The sequence below is a fragment of the Protopterus annectens genome, chromosome 2.part0 (assembly GCF_019279795.1).
Source record: "Protopterus annectens isolate FY-2018-M chromosome 2.part0, PAN1.0, whole genome shotgun sequence".
NCBI lineage: Eukaryota > Metazoa > Chordata > Ceratodontiformes > Protopteridae > Protopterus > Protopterus annectens.
The window spans coordinates 910248346-910270972 of record NC_056728.1 but is presented as its reverse complement, the minus strand read 5'-3'; the positions used below and the strand labels follow the sequence as shown (position 1 = coordinate 910270972).

At 39.2% G+C, this 22627-nt stretch overlaps 1 protein-coding gene across 2 annotated transcripts in view; it reads left to right on the top strand.

Annotated features, from left to right (window-relative positions):
• ADAMTS3 (ADAM metallopeptidase with thrombospondin type 1 motif 3) overlaps window positions 1-22627 on the top strand; it is a 3677303-nt gene that overhangs the window by 3304462 nt on the left and 350214 nt on the right. For both annotated transcript variants that reach the window (XM_044061162.1, XM_044061161.1), the window contains one exon: window positions 12153-12360. In XM_044061162.1, the coding sequence (XP_043917097.1) occupies window positions 12153-12360 (208 nt within the window). The remainder of the gene's footprint in view (window positions 1-12152; window positions 12361-22627) is intronic.

Genomic DNA, 22627 nt, shown 5'->3' with positions numbered 1-22627 from the left:
CTAACCACTCACTCAGATCAGAAAACCAAAACCTCCTACAGATCTACAAACCTTCACGACCCCCAAGCCACCTCCTACTTTCCTGCTCCATCTCTAAACTAAGGAACTCTCTCCCTCCCACTCTTCAAAATACCCCCAATAACACCAAATTCATAGCTCACTTGTTCTTCTACCTTACAACTAAATGGATTTGCCCACACCACTCCCTAACTTAAATTCCCCCTTCAACCATTAACCCCTCCAACCACTGCCATAACTACTTCTTCAGTCTCCCTATTATACTCTAACAGGACAGTGAACTACTGCACCCAGTCCTCTCTCTCAAACAGATGTCCTTCCTTGCGAAAAAAAAATGATATAGGTTTACAACTGCATTCGCATAAGTGGAAATCAACTATCTGCATGGAGATCATGGTACACTGGGGAGTGGAAATTCATCCACATCCCCACTGTAGTGCGATCTCAGCGTTAGAATATATAATTAGGGGGTGCCCCCCACATGGGGGTGCAGGGGGGGCTTTCCCCCCTACAAAAACATGACAGCTCTATAGGAGTTTGATTTACATTAGATCCTATATGTCTATCATGTGGTGGTTTCGATAACAATGTCGAGTCAGAAGCGTCGAGCATTTGGTTCGACGTGAACAGTAGTTTTTATTACTTTCGGTATTACCATTTGTTTATTTGAAAGGGAAATGATTTTTTGTTTGAATAAACAATAGTAAACCTTATACATATTTATTTTTCACAAGTATTTTTCATTTGTCTATATCATAAATGTGTTAATTCACATTCTTTTTATTGTATCATACAATGTATTTCCCTGTGAATTTACTGTATTGCATGCTGTATTTTTCTCTAAAAAACTTGATCGTATCATATTGTTTCTCTGTAACTGTTTTATGGTGCTTTTCTCCCTGGGCCTCCACTGAAAATGGGCTCTTAGTGGCCCAGTGGACTTCCCCAGTTATCAAACTGAAACAAATAAATAAATAAGTAAATAAATATAATCTTTCCTCCCCTTGATGGAATAGTAATGGTCTTCAACTTTCAACAACAATTTGCTTTCTGTCCTTGTAATTTAAAGTACCACACACAGGCATACACACACACGTGTATGTGTGTATTTTTCCATTTTTCAAAAGTGTAGTTGATTTACAAAATACCATTGTTTATTTGTCTTGTTTTGTGTTACATAATTAATGTCTCTTTGAATATTGGTATATTTGTAGTAGCATTTTTGAATGTAGCCATTCTATGTGGTATTGAACTCTGATAGTAACTGCGTAATATGTTTTTATCTGGATATGTATTAATATTGTAGTTTTTTTCCAGAAGTAGACACCAAATTTGGATCTACTGAATTAGAGAAAACCTGTCTGTCAATCTGTAAAAAAACAATAATTAAATATCTGATCTTTGTGATTGTTCACACTGATTAACCATACAAGTAGAAATCTTCTGTTTCACAAACTTGTTTTGTTGTTTATTTTCACCAAAACAGAGTAATTCCTCATACAGGAAAAATGAGATGGCATGAATGAAGATTATGCTATTATGGTTTTTAGGCCCTTTTGTGTAGGGGTAATAGATAAGAATGCTAAAAGGGAATGCTTCACAGCAAATTTAACAGTAAACTTTCTCTCCTTAACACAGGTGCCAGAAAACTATCAAGCCTTGGCCACCGCTGTACAGTTTCATGGTATTTGTGGTAATCTTTCATTTAGCATTAGTGTTTTCACCATATCATTCAACTATCCCACCTAGTGAGGAAAATCACTTAGTATTGTAGGAGAATTACAGAAGCATAGCTGATTCAACCAGTGCCCTGTACCAGTGCAACAAACCAGTGCCTCACTCCCTCATCTCTTTATGTGAAGAGCAAACAAAGCAAAAACAAATTCCTTTTACTGGCACTCCAACCAGGTAGTCAGACAAGCACCTCATTCCTCCTGCCCCATTTCTTTCTGTGCTCTGCCCTCACCCACTCCAACCATCCTTCCTTACATTTTAGTAAAATAATAATAATAATAATAATAAAAATCTTCTCTCTTAAACTGTAGCAAACTGTATGTTACAGTTTATATCCTGTACAGCGCTCTACAGCACTCAGGTTTTAGTAAAAAAAATCACATTTAAAATGTAGCAAACAGTTGCTATAGTTTATTCTTTGGACCAAGAATTAGGGCATTCAAATTTTACTTAAAAAAATAAATAAGTAAAAACTTAAGATCATAGGATCCATAGGAGGTTACTAGGCTATTGGCCCCGAGGTCCTTATAAGCCTAACCAAGAGTTTAACCCATGTTTACACAAATCAGCACCCAATGCCCCTGTTCAGCAGGGACATGGGTGGAATCCCAGGGGTATATTTTCTGTTTCCCATCCAGTTATCCAGGTTGCTCTTAAAAAGGGGTAAAGAGGTAGATGGGGGAGTCTCTGAGACACAAATCTGTCCCACCAACAAGTGTTGTTGATGTCACAGACCTGGTTGAGGCCATGTGTGTGGGCTACTCGAGTGGAGCTTGACTTGCGGATATGCAGCAGTCCCATCAAGGAGGGGTCCATGATCGCCTTGTATGCCAGGCAGAGGTCACCTCTGATGAGTCTGTATGAAACTGAGTAGAAGGATAAGGCTTTTAGCCTGTGTATGTTAGATGTTTGAGGCTCTGGATTCTCCTGGTGAGGAACTTCTGTGGTCTCTCCATTTGCTACATGTGCTTTGCGAGGTACAGGCTGAAAGGGGCATTGTACTCAATAATGGGCCTTATAAGGGAAGAATACAGGGATGATATGACCTCCTTGTCCGTGGTTGAGATACCCTTACTTATGAAGTGGGCCATGTAGAAGGCTTTCCGTACAACAGAAACAACATGGTGGTCAAAAGTCATGTTGCCGTCAACCTAGGTACCCAAATCCCTCATGACTGATTGCATGCTTAAGACATTGTTATTAATGTGATAATTTGTGGGGACATCACTCTCCCCAAAGGGAATGATGATGTATTTTTTGGTATTCAGCTTGAGGCCATGTTTCTGGCACCAGTCATTTGTCTGAATGAGACCCACTTGGAGGATATCCACATCACTAGGGGAATTGATGACAGCACCCAGCTTTCAGTCATCTGCAAACTTGGTCAGCCATAGCCCATTGGTTTTGGCCTGCACCTCAGAAAAGTATATCACAAATAACAGAAGCTCCAAGACCGAACCCAGGGATACGCCGCTTCTTGCGGGTCTATTGCTTGAGGTGGCTTCCTCTATTTTGACTATGTGGGTTCTATCAGTGATCCAGTTTGCTACCCATCTGGTAACATATGGATTGATATCTAGTTGAGAGAGTTTATCTATTATGCCCCGAGTGGGAATAGTGTCAAAGGCTTTGGCCAGGTCAAGGTAGATGGTGTACACCATCTTCCCCTCGTCCATGGCTTTGGTGACTGTCTCAAAGAAGTCAACCAAATTTAGCAGACATGACCTCCCCTTGACTAAGCCAAACTGCATGGGATCAAGTGTTTGGAGGTTGCCAATGTCCTTGTTAATGAGGTCCATGGTAATCCATTCCATGGCCTTGCAGATCAAACTAGTTAGCCTGATGGGTCTATAATTTCCCAGATCGGTGGATGCTCCACGTTTGTATAAAGGGATGACAGGGGCTGTCCTCCATTCAGCTGGGACAAAGCCAGTACTCAGGCTTTGGTTGAATTGAGTGCCTAATGGTTCATAGGTTCATAGTTTCATACTAGGCTGTCTGCCCTGGGGCATTTATAAGCCTAGCCCGATTGTGTTTGGCTTATGCCACCCCTTGATTTGAGTATACTGTGCCCTTTTTAAAGTTTAGTTTACTGTGCCTCTGTCTAATAGTGACACAGAAGTAATCCCCGGGACAAACCTACGATCCCCCATCCACTCATCAAGATTCTTCTTGAAGAGAGTCAGTGAGGTGCTCTGCCTAACATGGATTGAAATTCTATTCCAGAGTGAAGGGAGCCTCTGGGTTATGAATCTGTCCCTCCAGCATGTTCTATTTATTTCTGTGCTGAGGTTCATGTCCCTCGAGCGCGTGGCTCTAAGGGATTTAGATTTACTGAGGTGGAGCATGTCCATTAATTCTGGGTTGGACATAGCTTTATATGTCAGGCATAGATCGCCTCGAAGTAGGCGGTATGCAACTGAGTAGAGCTGGAGTTTTTTTAACTGAGCAGCATATGGCATCTGCTTGATCCTCCTGGTGAGGTACTTTTGGGGTCTTTCTAATTGCTGCAGGTGTCAGGTAAGGTACATCCCAAAGGGGGCATTGTATTCTATGATGGGCCTGATGAGGGATGAATAAAGTGGCACGATTACCTCTCTTGATCTAGATGTGAATCCTTTCATGATGAGGTGGGTTATGTAGAAGGTCTTTCTAACCACTTTGGCAATGTGGTTGTCAAAGGAGAGATTGCTTAAAACTTGGGTCCCCAGATCCCTAATTACTTTCTCTGTACTTAATGGGTTACCACCTATGTGGTAATTTGTGGGCACATTGTTTTTGCCAAAGGGTATGACTATACACTTTTTGGCATTTAGCTTTAGACCACGGCTTTGGCACCAGTTATCCATCTGTGCGAGACCTTTTTGAAGGATGTTTGTGTCAGCTGGAGAGTCAATTATGGCGCCCAGTTTGCAGTCATCTGTGAACTTGGTGAGCCATAGTCCTCCCACATTGGCCTGTACCTCAGAAAAGTAAATACCGAACAAGAGAGGTCCCAGGACAGAACCTTGTGGGATGCCACTTGTGACCGGTTTCGAGTCTGACATGGCCCCAGCAACTCTGACTCTGTGGGTTCTGTCTTTGAGCCAGTTTGTGACCCATCTTGTGACATAGGGGTTTATATTTAGGCTGGATAGCTTATCTGTGATGCCTGAGTGGGGTATTGTGTCAAATGCCTTTGCGAGGTCGAGATAGGCTGTGTGGACTACCTTCCCTTCATCTATGGCCTTGGTGACTGTTTCGAAGAAGTCGAGCAGGTTCGAAAGGCAGGATCTGCCCTTGATGAAGCCAAATTGGGTAGGATCTAGTGTCTGTAGGTCCCCAATGTCTTTGTTTATGAGTTCCATGATGATCCTCTCCATAGCCTTGCATACTAGGCTAGTAAGGCTTATGGGGCAATAGTTTCCAGGGTCCGCAGAGGCGCCACCTTTGTGGAGTGGGACCACTGTTGCTGTACGCCATTCTTTGGGCACATATCCTGTAGTGAGGCTGAGATTGTACAGCACTTTTACTTGAGGGATTAGTTCTTCTTGGAGTTCATGTAGGACACAACCCGGGACACCATCTGGTCCCATGGAAGCAGTGTTTTTTGCTTTGGAGAGGGCAGCCTTCACCTGAGCATCAGAGATGTTTGGGAGGCTGCACTCTGCTGGGATAGATACTTGCTCTTTTGGGGGGGGGGTGGAGAAGTTTGCACTGAACCTGTCTGCCAGGATATTGGCGATGTCTGTGGGTTCAGTGTATTTTTTGTCGTTTAGAATCAACTCAGAACAAGTCTGGGAGTTGCATCCTAGGTTCCTAATATAACTGAAAAAAGCCTTATGATTGTTTTTAGTGTCCTGTGCAATTTTTCTCTCGAAGCTGGCCTTGGAGGATTTTATGAGGGATCGTAATTTTTTGCTAGTACTGATCAGAGATGCCTTCCCTTTTAGGGATTTTGCTCTATCATGTAGTAGCTTCCTCCTTCTGTTGTACAGTTTATTTATGGCTGGGGTCCACCAAACTGGACGCCTGCCTTTGGATGATTGGGTCTTGATTTTGTTTGGGATAGCATGATCCATGCATTCCTGGAGATGTCCGTAGAATGCGTTTATATAGGATTCTGCAGTTTGGGCTGTAGTTTCCACTGGCTCCGGGGCCTTGAAGGATTCCACTTCGGTTTTGAGACGTGTGAAGTTCGCTTTTGAGAAGTTTTTCACTGTGGTTTTCTGGGCTGGGGGTGGGGTCGGGATGTGGATATCCAGTGAAATTAATTTATGGTCTGATCTTACCAATGAGGGATATACTTTTGGTATGGAGCATAGAGTCCCCATGTTGGTAATTATCAGGTCTAGTATGTTTTCCCCTCTTGTGGGAGTGGTGACTAGTTGTTCCATAGCATATGAGTTTATAAATTCCAGGAACCTTTGGGTTAAGGTGCTGGGGCTTGAGTAATGCTCCGAGTCTATGTTTGGGTAGTTGAAGTCGCCCAATATAATGGTGTTCGGAGAGATCTTCATGTTCTCCAATGTTTTCAGGAAAGCCGAGTGGGATTCCTGACTTTGAGAGGGTGGTCTGTAGGATGGTATAAACTGAAATTCAGTCTTGCCCACTGTCAGTTGCACATGGATGGTTTCCGATATGTCGTGCAATGCCACTAACCTGGAGGTGTGGATATCCTTGATAAATATGGAAACTCCCCCTCCTTTTGTGGTTCGGTCTGGGTTTTGGGGTCGAAAAGCATGATATGAGGTATAACCTGGTAGTGCTGGGGTGCTCTCTGGAGCCTTGAACCAGGTTTCTGTCACTGCACAGATATCGATGTTCTCCATACTGAGGAGAGCTTTGAGTGCATGCATCTTGAGGTTAAGACTTCTGGCGTTTAGCAGCATTACCCTTAGTTTCTTGTTCCTTGTGCTGTCTATGGAGGTGGGTTTGACTTTTGAGCCTTGCCTAAAAAGGCACTATGGGGGTGGCAAGAGCCTTTGCCAATATCCAAAAGCCCAGGGGTGACAGGTGCAAGCCGTCCCTAGCGAAGCAGCGTGGCTTGTCAAGCATGTCATCCCAGGCTGACAGACACTGGATCCCCTTTGAATGACACCAAAATTTTAGCCAATTGTTAAAATCGATCATTTTGTCTTTATACTGTGGCATCATTCTAGGTGAGGGTAAGATGCTGCTCAAGGTCAGGGTCATACCGGCCTGGGCTACATGATCAGAGAGCTCCTCTATGTCTCTTTTCATGTAGTCGAGGGAGGTACGTCTCAGGTCATTCATGCCAGCATGTACAATGACCGAGTCATATTTGTATTTGCTTTGGAGTGACCTGAGTGCTTGCGTTATGTGGCGGATCCTAGCGCCCAACAGGCAGCTCACTGTGACCTTCTCTTTATTCAGACTGGTGAGCGGGACGTCAGTGTGTCTGACAATAGAGTCACCTATTACAAGAGTATCAGGTGTGTTATTCAGCCTTAAGGGCTGTGACTGCTTGGCACACTGACTTTGTGTGCTATGTGTTGTACGTGTTTTGTTTTGGAATAGTGTTTGCTTAGATGTCTGCTTTGGAGGTCTCTGTTGCTTAGGTAGATTTATATTTAGAGCCACCGAGTATGTTTTTGTGTTTTTATGTGTTTGGTTCGCTGGTGTGGTGGGACTATGTGATACTGGAATTGTGTTGTGTGAGGTTACCTTCTCCTCCTGACTGGTTACACCAGTTTTGAGATGAGAGAGCTCAGCTTCCAGTTTGGCAATATGGTTGCATCTCTCACATATACTGGAACCTGTTTGGAGGGGGAGAGGGTTGTCCATGTACATGAGACAGTTGTAACATTGCCTCAAAATTCCCAGATTCACCATCTGGACTGGAGAGGAAACCATTGGCTGACCTTTGGACATGCTAGAGTAATATAGAGAACTGAATTAAAATGGGCCATTAGGGGACAAGGTAATCGTAGAGAGTATAAGAGTAAGTAGTGCTTATGGTTTATTAGTGCTAACTTGTAAAATTACTTATTTGGACCAGTGAGGGGCCTTAGAATGAGAATATGGTGTTTACTTTGAGAGATAGAGCAGTTCTAAGGGAAAAAGTGAAGAGCAGACTTCGTGGAGGCAGGAATAGTTTAAACCCAATTAGGTGGCGCTGCCCGATGTAAAAAACATGCAAAACCACGCAAAAGAGGGTTTTAAGAGAGGGAGATCAAGGAGTTAGGAATTGACCCAAAATGGCCAATAAAACTACAGTTTCAAGGCAGTAACCACTCCCACAGGGGCAGGCAGGCTGCTCAATGTTTATCACTGCCACTGATGAACACAGAGACTTCCCTTTAGCCCAAGCAAACAATGGCCTCCAAGAAACTTATAAACAGTTCAGAACAGCAAATCTGTAATTGAACTTTTTTTAAATCTCAGAAAAGTGGGAAAAAAAGCAAGATTTTTTTTTTTTTTTAAGGAAAGCAGAGGTTAACAGGTATCAACAAGTTAGAACAGTGCAGTAAATGACCCCACACTTGAGTGCTAGGCCAGAGACAGATAAAATGCAAGTTTTAAGAAAAATAAATCGATTTAAAAATAAGTGCAGGCAGGAAATTCAATAGTCAGCTCTAGGTTGTGTTCTAAATATAGTTACCAACACAGAAATCAAGTTTAACAAGCCAGAAAATGCTAAAAAGTAGGCGGCAATGCAGAAAAACTTAACAAATAATCTGAAGCAAAATACTTTGCAAGTTTCTGCCTGAGTTCACGTAGGATGCAGCTTGGGATGTTATTAGGTCCCATGGAGGCTGTATTTTTTGCCTTTGAGAGAGCAGTGATGACCTGTTCCCTACATATAAGGGGAAGGGGTCAGGTACTCGGGCTGTCCTGATTTACTACTGGGAGGGGACAGAGGGGGTAAAGTTTTCACTGAATCTGTCAGCCAGCAGGTTTGCTATATCTACGGCATTTGTATATGTGGTGTCCTTGACCATGAGTTCTGAACAAATCTGGGTGCTTTCTTTGAGGTTGCGGGCATATGTAAAGAAGGCCTTATGATTGTCTCTAGTAGATGTGACCAATTTGGACTCGAAGTTTGAGTTGGAGGATTTCACTAGTGCTCTTCTTTGCTTGTTCAGGCTAAGGAGACATTGCTTCCAGTTGAGCACCTGCTCCTTCTTGGTCTTGGGCAGCATTTTTTTCCTTTTGTTATAGAGTTTATTTATTGCAGATGTCCACTGGACAGGTTTACTGTTCCTTGTGGTGGATGATTTAGTCCTGTCAGGTATTTCTGATTCCATGCATCTGTATAAATGCTCGTATAGTGCTTTGGTGTAGTTTTGGACATTGGTGCCAGTTCCTACAGAGGGGGAGGGGGCTGTGAAGCTGTTTATACCATCCCTCAGGAGGGTGTAATCAGCTTTGGAGAAGTTTTTATGTCTGATCCTAGCTAGGGGAGTTGGGGGAGATGGTGACTTTGAAAGTGACCACTTTGTGGTTGTATCTTACCAGGGAGGATGATACTGTAGGGATGCTGCAGTGGTTATTCATGTTGGTTAATATCAAGTACAAGATATTATCACCTCTTATAGTGGTATTGACTAGTTGTTCCAAGGCATTTGCACTGACAAAAATCAAGGAATCTCTGGACATTTGTGTTCTGGCATGAGTAGTTCTTCCAATCTATCTTTGGAAAATTAAAGTCACCCAGAATCAGGGTAAAGGGTTGAATCTTGATAGGTTTGAACAGGTCCAAATAGGCGGATTGGGCATCTTGAGTCAGATTTGGGGACCGGTAGCTAGCAGTGATTTGAATAGGGGTCTTGCCAATGGTTAACTGCACCTGGAGTGTCTCCTGTGCATCATATTGTTTGACCAGCCTGGAGGTATCTTCCCAGGCTGTCAGGTACTGGATCCCCCTGGAATGACACCAGAAAGTAAGCCAATTGTTAAAGTCAATCATTTTCTGTTTGTATTGAGGCATCATTCTGGGTGATGGCAGAATGCTGCTTAAGGCTAGGGACATACCTTTCTGGGACACATAATCAGTAAGCTCAATTATGTCTCTCTTCATATAGTCCAGAGAGGTATGTCTCAAGTCATTCGTGCCAACATAGACTATGACAGAGTCATAACAGTATCTGTTGTTCAGAGACTTGAGTGCATATGTGATATGGCAGATTCTGACACCTGACAGACAACTAACTGTGACTTTCTCCTTATCTAGCCTGGTGAGAGGCACATCTGTGTGTCTCACAATAGAGTCTCCTATGACTAATATGTTGGGTTTACGGTGAAGCTTTAGTGGCTGTGAGGCACAGTGTGTGGACTGTGCGTGCTATGTTGTGCGGAGGGCTGTGGAGATCATGTGTGTTTTTGCCTTGGAGGTATCCTTTGTTTGGGTATGTTTATGTGGCATACCTCCACATATGTCGGTGTGTATTGTGTAGGTGTGGGTGGTGTTTGAGGTGTAGTGATTGTGTTGACAACCTTTTTGGTGCCAGATATACTGGCTTGAGGGGGAGAGAGCTTGGACTAGCTTCCTAATGTGATTGCATCTCTCACAAATTGTGTTCCTAGGTGGTAGTAGTAGATGGTTGTCTGTGTACATGAGACAGTTGCTACACTGTCTCAGGATGCCATTATCAACCAGACTGGCAGGAGAAACTGTAGGAAACTGTCCATCCATATTTGTCAGAATGTGACGGAGAAAGGCCAGGGAGATCTAAGCCATAAACCTAAAGCCCAATCTCTTAAACCAAAACTAAGAGCTTAGAATAACACTTATCAATTTAGGCTATAAACAAGCAGTAATAAATGCAACAGAAAAGATGCAGTTGAACATTTTAGAGAACTGGCAGCAAGTAGCAGGAAAAAGCAAAGCAAGATAAAGTAACAGAGTAGTAGGAAGAAACACAAATTAGAAAAATATAAGCAGCTGCATAAAGTGTTGCTTTTTTTTATATAAAGTAAAAAGAGAGAGAGCAGAACTGAAGATAATTCAAGGTTAAGGGACTAAGGGATTTGGCCTTCCCAAATGATCTCTGTATTAGGTAGAATGAGATAAAGGGATGGGACTGGGAGGAGTGTCCCAGATCACATTTACAGTAGGGACGGGCAACTGCAAAAGCCACCAACTTTAAGAACACAACAGCAATAGGGTGGGAAGAGTTTCAACACAGATCAGAAAACAAACTTCTGCCACCAAATATGTAAATAATTCAGTTAAGCAAAAATAGACAGTGCAGAACTCAGAACAGTTAAAGTGCCAAAAAAATACTTATCAGCTCAGTATTTCTAGATTGATTGAGAAGCACTCTCAGTCAGAACACAAGGAGATTCTAGCAATGATATGTCTCAAGCAAGCACTTTATATCCTGCACTGACTGCTACCAGGCTCAGGTTTTAGTTAAAACAAATATATGTGTGGATATATATATATATATTATTTATTTAAACTGTAGCAAAGTGTTGCTGTAGTTAGGCCACGCATGAAGCCTGTCTTGCACTAAGAGTAATTGGGATGATAGATGGCTGATTGGATTGTACCCTCCAACACTTTTGTCCCACCGTAGCTACATTTTTTCACATTAGTGATATTTTCAAGCATAAATTCATAATAATTTCTGACAATCTGCAATCACATACACCAGAAACTCTAATACATTTGTCTGTAGTAAGTCAAACTAGGTCCTATTATGTTAGTCTTGCTTATTGAGTTAGACAAAGCAGGACGTTATCAGTGAGCTGCTACTGGTATGATACTGGCCAGCTAAACATTTTGTAGCTAGAAAATGCAGTAAGACGGAGAATTTGAGCCTGAATTTGAAACCAGTGACTTAGGTTAGACTGGTGAGCCTAGGCAAGATAAATGGAAGCGAGTGGCTGATGCAAGAATGTTTATTTGACTAGGGAGGTATGAGAGGATCCTACTGTAGGAATGCTTTTTGATGCAGGCTAGGAGAAAATTCCCCCATCAGTGGAGTTCTGGGTATACACAGCATTGCACTGGTGTGCCAGCACTTGATACATTGTAAATAGTGGTTCTGCACCCAGCAGTCCATCTCACAGTAAGCAGATGGTTTGGTAGGTTCTTACAAAATATCCCAGATAACTGCAACTATGGAAGCTGTACTTTCTCCTAATACAAAGGAATAAGAAGAAGGAAGTCATGTGCAAGTGCATATGGATATGTTAAGACATTGTTTAAGTAATGCATCAAGGTGATCTTTTTAAGGCAAGCAGCAGTAATATAGGAATAAAACTAAGAAATTAAAGAGCTGTGGTGTGAAAACATTGTGGTGCCTGTTCTGAAACATTAGGAATTTGGATCACATATGAACATATGTGAACTTTAATCAGACTATATTTCAGGGTGGTTGCTCTTCGGTGAATTGTGAAGTAGTTTCTTTTTAGTGCTGGTTCATGCAGTAGTTTGCATGTCCTTCTAGGTGGTCAACAGAAGAATGGGAACACTGCAGCAAAACCTGTGGAGGCTCTGGTTATCAGATTCGAAGTGTCCGTTGTGTACAGCCTCTCCATGATGGCACAAATCGCTCTGTTCATAGCAAATATTGCAGTACAGCTCGCCCAGACACCAGAAAGCCATGTAACAGAGTTCCATGCCCCAAACAATGGAAGACTGGACCCTGGTCTGAGGTAGGAAACTGAAATATTACCATCTGCTAAAAGTGTTGACATTTGATATTAGGATTTAAGTCATTGTGGTTCAGTCACAATTATAACTACTTACAATTACATATGTACAATGAATGAGCATGGTCTGCACAGAAAGTTAAAACTTATAACAAGGTGTAATTGATTTTCACATTGCATAATAGCAAACGTGGCCAGGAGCTGTAGTTTCCTGCATTAGGAGTTTTGCCTGCAGTGAGTTCTTTACAATGAGCAAGAATAAATTACACAGTTTGTATCATAATTAATTACTTACTTACCTAACTAATTCAGGTTAGTATTGCCTAAAGCTAGAACAGGCTAAAACAAGTAGTGCAAGAATAGCATAGTATGTGTTGTATATTAAATCATGCTGCAATTTACAAGAAGCCAGTTTCAACATGATATATTAAGCTTATTATGAGAATCCACGGTAGAAAGATCATTAATGTTTTGACTCACTTTATAAGGCAAATTCTTCAGATCAGTTGTTTCAGCTGCTGCACGAGCTGGCTAAAAGGCTATGAGTATAAATCTATAGTATGTAGTGTAGATTGTGGGTTACTAACATTGTAGTTTATTAATGAAAAGCATGTATTGATGTTATAGAAGGATACAGATTATTCTTCTTTCAGTAGCAGTATATTATAGATGTCATGCAACTGTGACTAATAGGGCTACCTTTCTCCAACATACTCTGAAAGTTTCAATATCTTAAAACAAGGCTATTGCCCACCTCTAAAAATTAAACTAACCATATGAACATTGTAGATTTGATGACAGCTATTATTCGCTTGCTCAGCCATGATTCAAAACAACAATCGGCAAAAGAGCTTTCTAAAGTTTGGGACCTACAACCTTAAATCACGTCTACCAAAATCTAAAACCAAAAAGAGGTTAAAACTTTAAAAGACAAGCTTAAAAATCACCTTATTGCAGAATCCACTTAAACCCGCTAATAGAACACTGGTTAACACTGTTGTTATCATCATGTTCAAATGTTACTCGCTGCTGGTTTATATTTATATTTGTACATTCACTGCTTGTCCACTCTATACATTATATTCTTATATGTGCATTGCTGTATATAGTATCTGTGTATATTTTATGTATGTACTCAGAAGCAATTTTTATACTGTTTCCAAGTGTTTTTACCATTATGTTGACCTTCATATGAGACATTAAATCAATGTCCCATCTGCCTGAATTGGTGCTAGATCAAATTGATGTAAAAGATCCAATGATGCTTATATGATTTTTATAACTAATGTATTAACAACTTTCAGTTCACAAATATGCAAACCCAGACATGTTATTTTTGTATTGCCACTGACTAGCCAGTAACTTTAGGTATTGTTAGAGTCTAAACTACTCAGTTTACAAAGCCTCTGTCACAGCTGATGATTTCATTAATTCAGTATATTTTTTTTCTCCAGTTGTACTGATCTTTTAACTACAGTACAATAACAAAAAAAATAAATTTTCAAACCTCACCTTACAACTAAAAACAAAAGAATTTTTACCCTTGTAATAAACAAAGGTAAAATTTGAACTCAGTGAAGTCAGTACACATCTCCTTTTGAATCCCATCCTGTACTATTTATAACTGGTTTCCTGAGGTATTGATAGTGTATCTTCTTTTCTCTTTTACCCTTCAGCCACATTTGAGCAACTATTCCCTAAAGTATAGATAGTCAGTTCTGGATCTTCCAAACCACAAATTATGCTTTTGTTTGCCATTCTTAATGTCATTTTGCTCATCAATATGATATATTTCAAAAAGGGCTAGGACTTCTTCAGTTATAAGACTCACATCCATTCTTTATCTGTCTTAGCCTTTAGTTATCTCTTCCACGATATTGCTCATTATGAAATCTTCCAGTATGGTACATTTTCAAAAAGTATGATACAGTCTCCTTTTATCCCTCTTTTACATCTACAACATTCCAGACTTAACATGGAAAACATTGTATGTAATCTTACAGGGATATAAAAGTATTTATGCAAACATTTCCATGCAAAGATTCAAATTTTTCTGAGCCTGATTGCTTATATATTAAGTCTACATATCATTTGCTGGAAACAGCCAAGTTTAAATAATTTATTAATCACATAGGGCAAAAAAACCCCTGCCAAACAAATATCCAAACCGGTTTCGGCAAACACAAAGCCTTCTTCAGTGGATATCAAAGTGTAAAAACAAATAAATCCAAGGTATATATATATATATACACACTAAATGCATTAGTAAGAACCAATAGAACAAGCAAGATCTAATTCAAAATTGATCATTAAGACCAGGTGCAAATAAGGCTCCAAGTTTTACAATCCACTTTCTTTCCTTAAAATTGAGTATTTCATGCCATTTTTATTCATCTCTGCATGTACCTTTAATACAGTCAATAATGATAAAATTAAATATAGCTGATGTGTGTTTTAGACAATGTCTATATAAAGCATTATTATGGCGTTTGTTCTTAATATCACTTAGATGTTCGCCAATTCATAAACGAAAGGCCCTAGAAGTTTGGCCCACATAAAAAGCAGAACAGCTACAAGTCACCAAATAGATGACCCATTCCATGCTGCAGTTGGCCCAAAACTTGATGTCAAAAATCTCAGAAGTGTTTTTACTACTGAATTCACAAGTTTTCAAAACACGTGCACAATATGAACAGTGACCACAGGGAATACATCCCAGAACTGGTCCCCCTGTAAGAGATAACTGAGTATAACCAGTCGCTTCAGAAAAAGTTTTCTTATAATGACTTAACATAGAGCCTACCGTACGTCCCCTTCTGAATGAAAAAGAACATCTGTCACCAAGAAAAGATTTAAGTTTCTCGTCTGCCATCAAGATATTCCAATGTCAATTTATAATACTCATGAAACCCCTAGAATTGCGTCCATAAGTGGTTACCAGCCGTATAGGCTGTTGAGTAGCATCCTGATGTTTATCTTTATAACATAGCAGATCCTGTCTATTGAAATTAGAAGCCCAATTTTTAGCCATATGAACTGTACCTGGACGGTAACCTCTCTCAATAAATCTACGAGTAAGATCATCTCTAATGTTTTCATATGACTGTTGGCTAGAACAAATTCTTCTGGCTCTCAAAAATTGAGATTTAGGTATATTCTGGATGATATGTTGTGGGTGGAAGCTGGTAGCATGTAGTAAAGAGTTATATTGAGGGAATTTTCTGAATAATGTAGTAGACAAAGTATTGTCCTCATTCCTGAAGACCTCCACGTCCAGAAATAAAATACTGGATCTATGTAAGGTCATTTTAAATTCTATTCCCCATATATTATCATTAAGATAATCAAGAAACTCTTTAAGATAACTCTCATCAGCCTTCCACACCAACCAACAATCATCCAGATAACGGCGCCAGATGTCCATCTCACACATGTAAATGTTATGGCTGGAGTCATAAATCATGATCTCCTCTATATATGCCATAAAAAGATCGGCATAGATGGGTGCAAAAGATGCACCCATCGCTGTTCCTTTAGATTGCCAATAACATTTATTGTTGTAATAAAAAACATTACTGGTCAACACGTATTCTGTCAAACATACCAAAAAGGTATTAAATCCAGGTGGATGAAGACCAGATCTAGATAGCCAATAGTCCAAAGCCTGTAGGCCTGCCCAATGTGGTATGTTGGTATAGAGAGAGGTAATGTCCAGAGTACATAATAGCCAATGTGGTTCAAGTTGTGTATCATTAATTATGTCCAGAAACTGAGTGGTGTCTTGGATCCTAGCTCTAATAAATCGGAGCAGTGGTTTCAGATAATGAGTAAGATATTTAGACAGTGGTTCCGTAAGGGACCCATGTCCGGACACAATCGGTCGACCTGGGGGATTGGTAGCATGCTTATGTATCTTAGGCAACAAATAAAAATATTGTTGCCGGGGGCATGAAACCATCAATTGGTTTTTAGTGGTCTGTGTAATAATACCCTCTTCTACAGCTTGAGTCAAAAATTGACCGATTTCTAGTTGGAAATGAGAAGATGGGTCCGAAGGCATATACATATAATACTGTCTGTCCCCCAGTTGTCTCATAGCCTCTTTATCATAAGATGACATATCTTGAACCACCACCGCCCCACCTTTATCAGCTTGAGTAATAACTAAGTTCTTCTCATTCATCAACTGATCCAGACACTGTACCTCATCCTTGGACAAATTATTATAAGATACGGAAAAATCCCTCAGAAAACAATGTATATCCTTTAATACATTCTTTTGAAAAACATCTACCATATGTGTCATGGGTGGATTAAAGGTAGATTTTTTAAACCTAAATTTCTGAGGCTCACCACATTTGTCCTCATCATAAAACAATTTCAAATTTAACAATCGGCAAAAATTGGCCACATCTTGAGCTAACAAATATTCAGAAACAAAAAAACCGGGGACAAAATTTAACCCTTTATTAAGCAACCTAATCTGTGTACCTGTTAGCTCAACCGAAGAAATGTTATAGACATTGGAATTATTGATCAGTGTTCTATCATCATTTTCAGAAGGGACTCCAAACCCTGTTTGGGTTTGTCTCTTTTGATGTTTCCGCCCCCCTCGTCTGTATCTGAAACCAGAGGGTGGGGAAAATTTTTCCTTTTAGCATTAGGTGAAACATCAGTATGACTAACCTCATGTTCCACCCTTTTTAAGTATGGATTTTGGTCTTTTCCTTTTGGTTTTTGGAGTTGGAAACTTCTTATAACTATGATTGGTGTCACTAGGTAATCTAAAGGAAACATTTTTGGATGTGTCAAAAGGTTTTCCTCTATCGTAATCACCCACATCTCTAAAGAATTTTTTAAGCTTTCTTTCCTTTAGATTCTGTTCCAACTTAGATAAATCTGTAGTAAGTTTTTTGACCTGTGACAAAAACGAGTCACAGGTTTCAAATTTATGTGCCTCCAAGCAAATGCTTTCTATGTTTTTCACTCCAGTCTGTACCTTGCGGTCATAAAAATCAGCAAGTGCATCAACAAATTTAGAAGATGCCAATTGTTGAAAACCAAAAGGAAAAGACCAAAATCCATACTTAAAAAGGGTTTAGACTCTTCTAGTTTGACTTCTGGGGAGGACACTTCCTCGAATACGGAAGGGGAACATGAGGTTAGTCATACTGATGTTTCACCTAATGCTAAAAGGAAAAATTTTCCCCACCCTCTGGTTTCAGATACAGACGAGGGGGGCGGAAACATCAAAAGAGACAAACCCAAACAGGGTTTGGAGTCCCTTCTGAAAATGATGATAGAACACTGATCAATAATTCCAATGTCTATAACATTTCTTCAGTTGAGCTAACAGGTACACAGATTAGGTTGCTTAATAAAGGGTTACATTTTGTCCCCGTTTTTTTTTGTTTCTGAATATTTGTTAGCTCAAGATGTGGCCAATTTTTGCCGATTGTTAAATTTGAAATTGTTTTATGATGAGGACAAATGTGGTGAGCCTCAGGAATTTAGGTTTAAAAAATCTACCTTTAATCCACCCATGACACATATGGTAGATGTTTTTCAAAAGAATGTATTAAAGGATATACATTGTTTTCTGAGGGATTTTTCCGTATCTTATAATAATTTGTCCAAGGATGAGGTACAGTGTCTGGATCAGTTGATGAATGAGAATAACTTAGTTATTACTCAAGCTGATAAAGGTGGGGTGGTGGTGGTTCAAGATATGTCATCTTATGATAAAGAGGCTATGAGACAACTGGGGGATAGACAGTATTATATGTATATGCCTTCGGACCCATCTTCTCATTTCCAACTAGAAATCGGTCAATTTTTGACTCAAGCTGTAGAAGAGGGTATTATTACACAGACCACTAAAAACCAATTGATGGTTTCATGCCCCCGGCAACAATATTTTTATTTGTTGCCTAAGATACATAAACATGCTACCAATCCCCCAGGTCGACCGATTGTGTCCGGACATGGGTCCCTTACGGAACCACTGTCTGAATATCTTACTCATTATCTGAAACCACTGCTCTGATTTATTAGAGCTAGGATCCAAGACACCACTCAGTTTCTGGACATAATTAATGATACACAACTTGAACCACATTGGCTATTATGTACTCTGGACATTACCTCTCTCTATACCAACATACCACATTGGGCAGGCCTACAGGCTTTGGACTATTGGCTATCTAGATCTGGTCTTCATCCACCTGGATTTAATACCTTTTTGGTATGTTTGACAGAATACGTGTTGACCAGTAATGTTTTTTATTACAACAATAAATGTTATTGGCAATCTAAAGGAACAGCGATGGGTGCATCTTTTGCACCCATCTATGCCGATCTTTTTATGGCATATATAGAGGAGATCATGATTTATGACTCCAGCCATAACATTTACATGTGTGAGATGGACATCTGGCGCCGTTATCTGGTTGATTGTTGGTTGGTGTGGAAGGCTGATGAGAGTTATCTTAAAGAGTTTCTTGATTATCTTAATGATAATATATGGGGAATAGAATTTAAAATGACCTTCCATAGATCCAGTATTTTATTTCTGGACGTGGAGGTCTTCAGGAATGAGGACAATACTTTGTCTACTACATTATTCAGAAAATTCCCTCAATTTAACTCTTTACTACATGCTACCAGCTTCCACCCACAACATATCATCCAGAATATACCTAAATCTCAGTTTTTGAGAGCCAGAAGAATTTGTTCTAGCCAACAGTCATATGAAAACATTAGAGATGATCTTACTCATAGATTTATTGAGAGAGGTTACCGTCCAGGTACAGTTCATATGGCTAAAAATTGGGCTTCTAATTTCAATAGACAGGATTTGCTATGTTATAAAGATAAACATCAGGATGCTACTCAACAGCCTATACAGCTGGTAACCACTTATGGACGCAATTCTAGGGGTTTCATGAGTATTCCAAAATTGATGCCAGCAGTAGAAACCAGAAACCAAAAACAACAAAAAACCGCTGCGAGCCCCCAAAGAGGAACGTATCCAATAAATGAAGTGAAACTGGTTAAAATTAGTGTATTTAATGGTCCTTGTAACGCAACCACAAATGTTAATGCTTCAAAACAAACAAAATGCGTTTTCGTAGAAACTTCCTCAGACAATGCAAAAACCAAGTGAGAGTCTTTTGAGCTGTTATAAATGCAATTCAAATAACACTTGTATCACCTCATTGGTTAACCCTTGATTGAATGATTAATTAATCAGCAAGAACATTTCATTAAAAGGTATAGCTTCAGTATAAAGCAGTGTAAAAATATATTTGTCTCTGTACAATGTTTGTATACTAAATACATCAAATGTATAACATCAAGTATAAACAACATAATAAATTCATATATACATAACAATTGTGTGAATACAATAGAAATATTAAAAATATTAAAAATATATATATTTCTGTACATTGTATATTGTGTATGCACTTGAATTCTAATATCAAACATAAATAATTAATTAATATGATAGTTTAATAAAATCACAAACCCATAAAAATGTGTATATTAGTTGATAATTTGTAATTCATAATTTGTAATTTTATAGTTTTGCCTGTCTAGAAAAAACTGTGTTGGTTAAGGAAATGGAACAAATCAATGATTATATTCTCAAAGACTTACTGTTTACTGTTGAAAGTGAAAGAAAAAAGTACTATGACATTTTTACATATGTTGATAGGAATTGTTGTACTAATATTAACCGTAAGCAGGGCAAACTGGACAGGGATCATAAAGAGTACAATGAAGGGGCAGCATATCCCAAACCTAGAAATTATTACAAAAACTCTTCACCTCAACATTATGATTTTGATACTACTCATAACATAGATGACCAATATGAGCCTAATAATCATGAAAATGTGGAAGATTTTTTTGAGTCAGATATCCCTTTAGACCCAATCCAGGCCCCCCTACCACGGCTCCAAGAGAATTCGCAACCAACCCTATGTTCAATACAATTACAACAGCCATGGGAGACAGAGAGAAGGGAGGGGATGGAATTAGATGATACATCTAACAACAATATTTCATTTTTAGGTTCAGTTTGTACCTACCAAGGTTACAATATTTTCAACTATAGTTCAATTGATGTGAATATTAATCACTTCAACTTATTTTTGAAAGGATTCAAATACATCCCTTCTAGAAAAGCTAATTTGTCCAGAACTATTATTGACCTTAAGATGTTTATTAGAAAGAAAAATCTTACACTCATGTTCAACAACACTGTTAATGTATCACCTTCTAATACTCTCCTAAAGAAACCCAGTACATTCAACCCACCCTTACACCCCCAGCTCAAAAATCTTGAGAACATTTTAGAGAGGGAGATCAGGAAACAAATAACAAAACATAAGGTCTTTAGGAACCTTAATACTGAGGAATTAGATGTACTGAAAGAATTAACTAACAATCATTCCATTAGAATCATGCAACCTGACAAGGGTGGGGGCACTGTCCTTATGGATGCTCTATTATATGAATCCAAGATGAAGGAAGAATTAAGCAACACAGACAAATATGTTTTAGTTTCACTCAATGAAGTTCATATAGCTTATTCCAAAATTCAATATTTGCTCAATGACTTGTTATTAGAAGGATCTATTTCCTTGGAGAATTTCAACTACTTATTCAACAAAACACCGAGAGTGCCTTCGGTGTTTGGGATTCCCAAGGTACATAAAAATGTCACCGATCCACCTCTCAGGCTTATTGTGGCATCAGAAGGAGCTATTATTTCTCCCTTAGCTAAATTTGTGGACCACAAGTTGAAAGATCTTTCAGCTTCGGGTGTGTCAACACTGAAGGACTCCTGGGACTTCTTGAGAATTTTAAAACCAGAATTGTATAGAGACAACATTTTGTTTATTACACTTGATGTCATTGATTTATTTGGAAGCATACCACATGGCACTGGTTTACTATGGTTGGAGGAATATATGGTTACTTTTGGTACATTTAGACACAATGACTTTATTACCATTCTTGCCTTGATGGAAACCATTTTGAAAAACAACTTTATGTTTCACCAGGGAGAATTTTACAAACAAAACCGTGGTGTGGCAATGGGGGCTCATTGTGCCCCAACTTATGCCAACATTGTTATGTCCTGGTGGGAACACACCTTTGTTTTGAACAGCAAGTACCAGGATTGTTGGATTCTATACAAGCGCTTTTTAGATGACATTTGTATATTTTGGATAGCAGGAGAAGAAAAACTTTTGGAATTTTTGTCATACATTAAAAATACTACCAATTTTTTGGATTTCACTTACGAAGTGAACCAAGACACATTTAATTATCTAGATGTTAACATTTCCAAAGTTGATGGTAGATTTTCATCAAGAGTTTACAGAAAACCGACATTCTCCAACTCCTATCTGCATTTTCAGAGTGGGCATCCTTTTTTCAAAAGGAAATTCTGGTAAAAGGGCAACTTGTGAGAATTAGTCGGATGACATTAGAATACAATGACTTCTTATTGGAAAGTGAAAACGTATGTAGGATGTTTGCTAATAGAGGTTATCCTTTACCACTGTTAAAAGCATTGAAAGAGGAAGTTCAAAAAGGCAGATTAGACAGATTTCTTCCCATTTTGGGGCAAACTATTTCTAATACTATTGGTACTCCAGCAAATAATTCTAACCACAGACAAGATACTTATGTATTGGATTACAATGGTGATTCTGATGTTATTAGGCAGGTGATAACTAGGGAATGGGCCAAATTTCTTGAATTCACTGACTTAGAACCTTTACGGAATATTCCATTAGATTTTACATACAGAAGGGACTCAAATTTCAAAAACATTTTTGAGAATAAAACCAGAAATAAAGGTCGTGCAAGGTTAGGTACTTTCAAATGTGGGTTCTGTTCCCAGTGTTGTTATGTATTCAATGGATGCAACTTAGAACTGACTAGTAGAAACAAAACATTACACAGTAATGGTTTTGCTAATTGTCATACAACTGGACTAGTATATCTTGCTTCATGTAAAATATGTGGGTCTTTCTACGTTGGAAAGACCGAAAGGAAATTGAAAGCACGTATTTATGAGCATTGTTATGAAATAAGTAAACAAAACCATACCAATGCACTATTTCGTCACAAAATTACTTGTCCAGAAGCTATTTACCTATTTTTTGTATTAGAGATTGTTGACAAAGATACCAGAGGGGGTATGTGGGAAGCCCGGTTAGAATACCGGGAACTTTTCTGGCAAATCTTT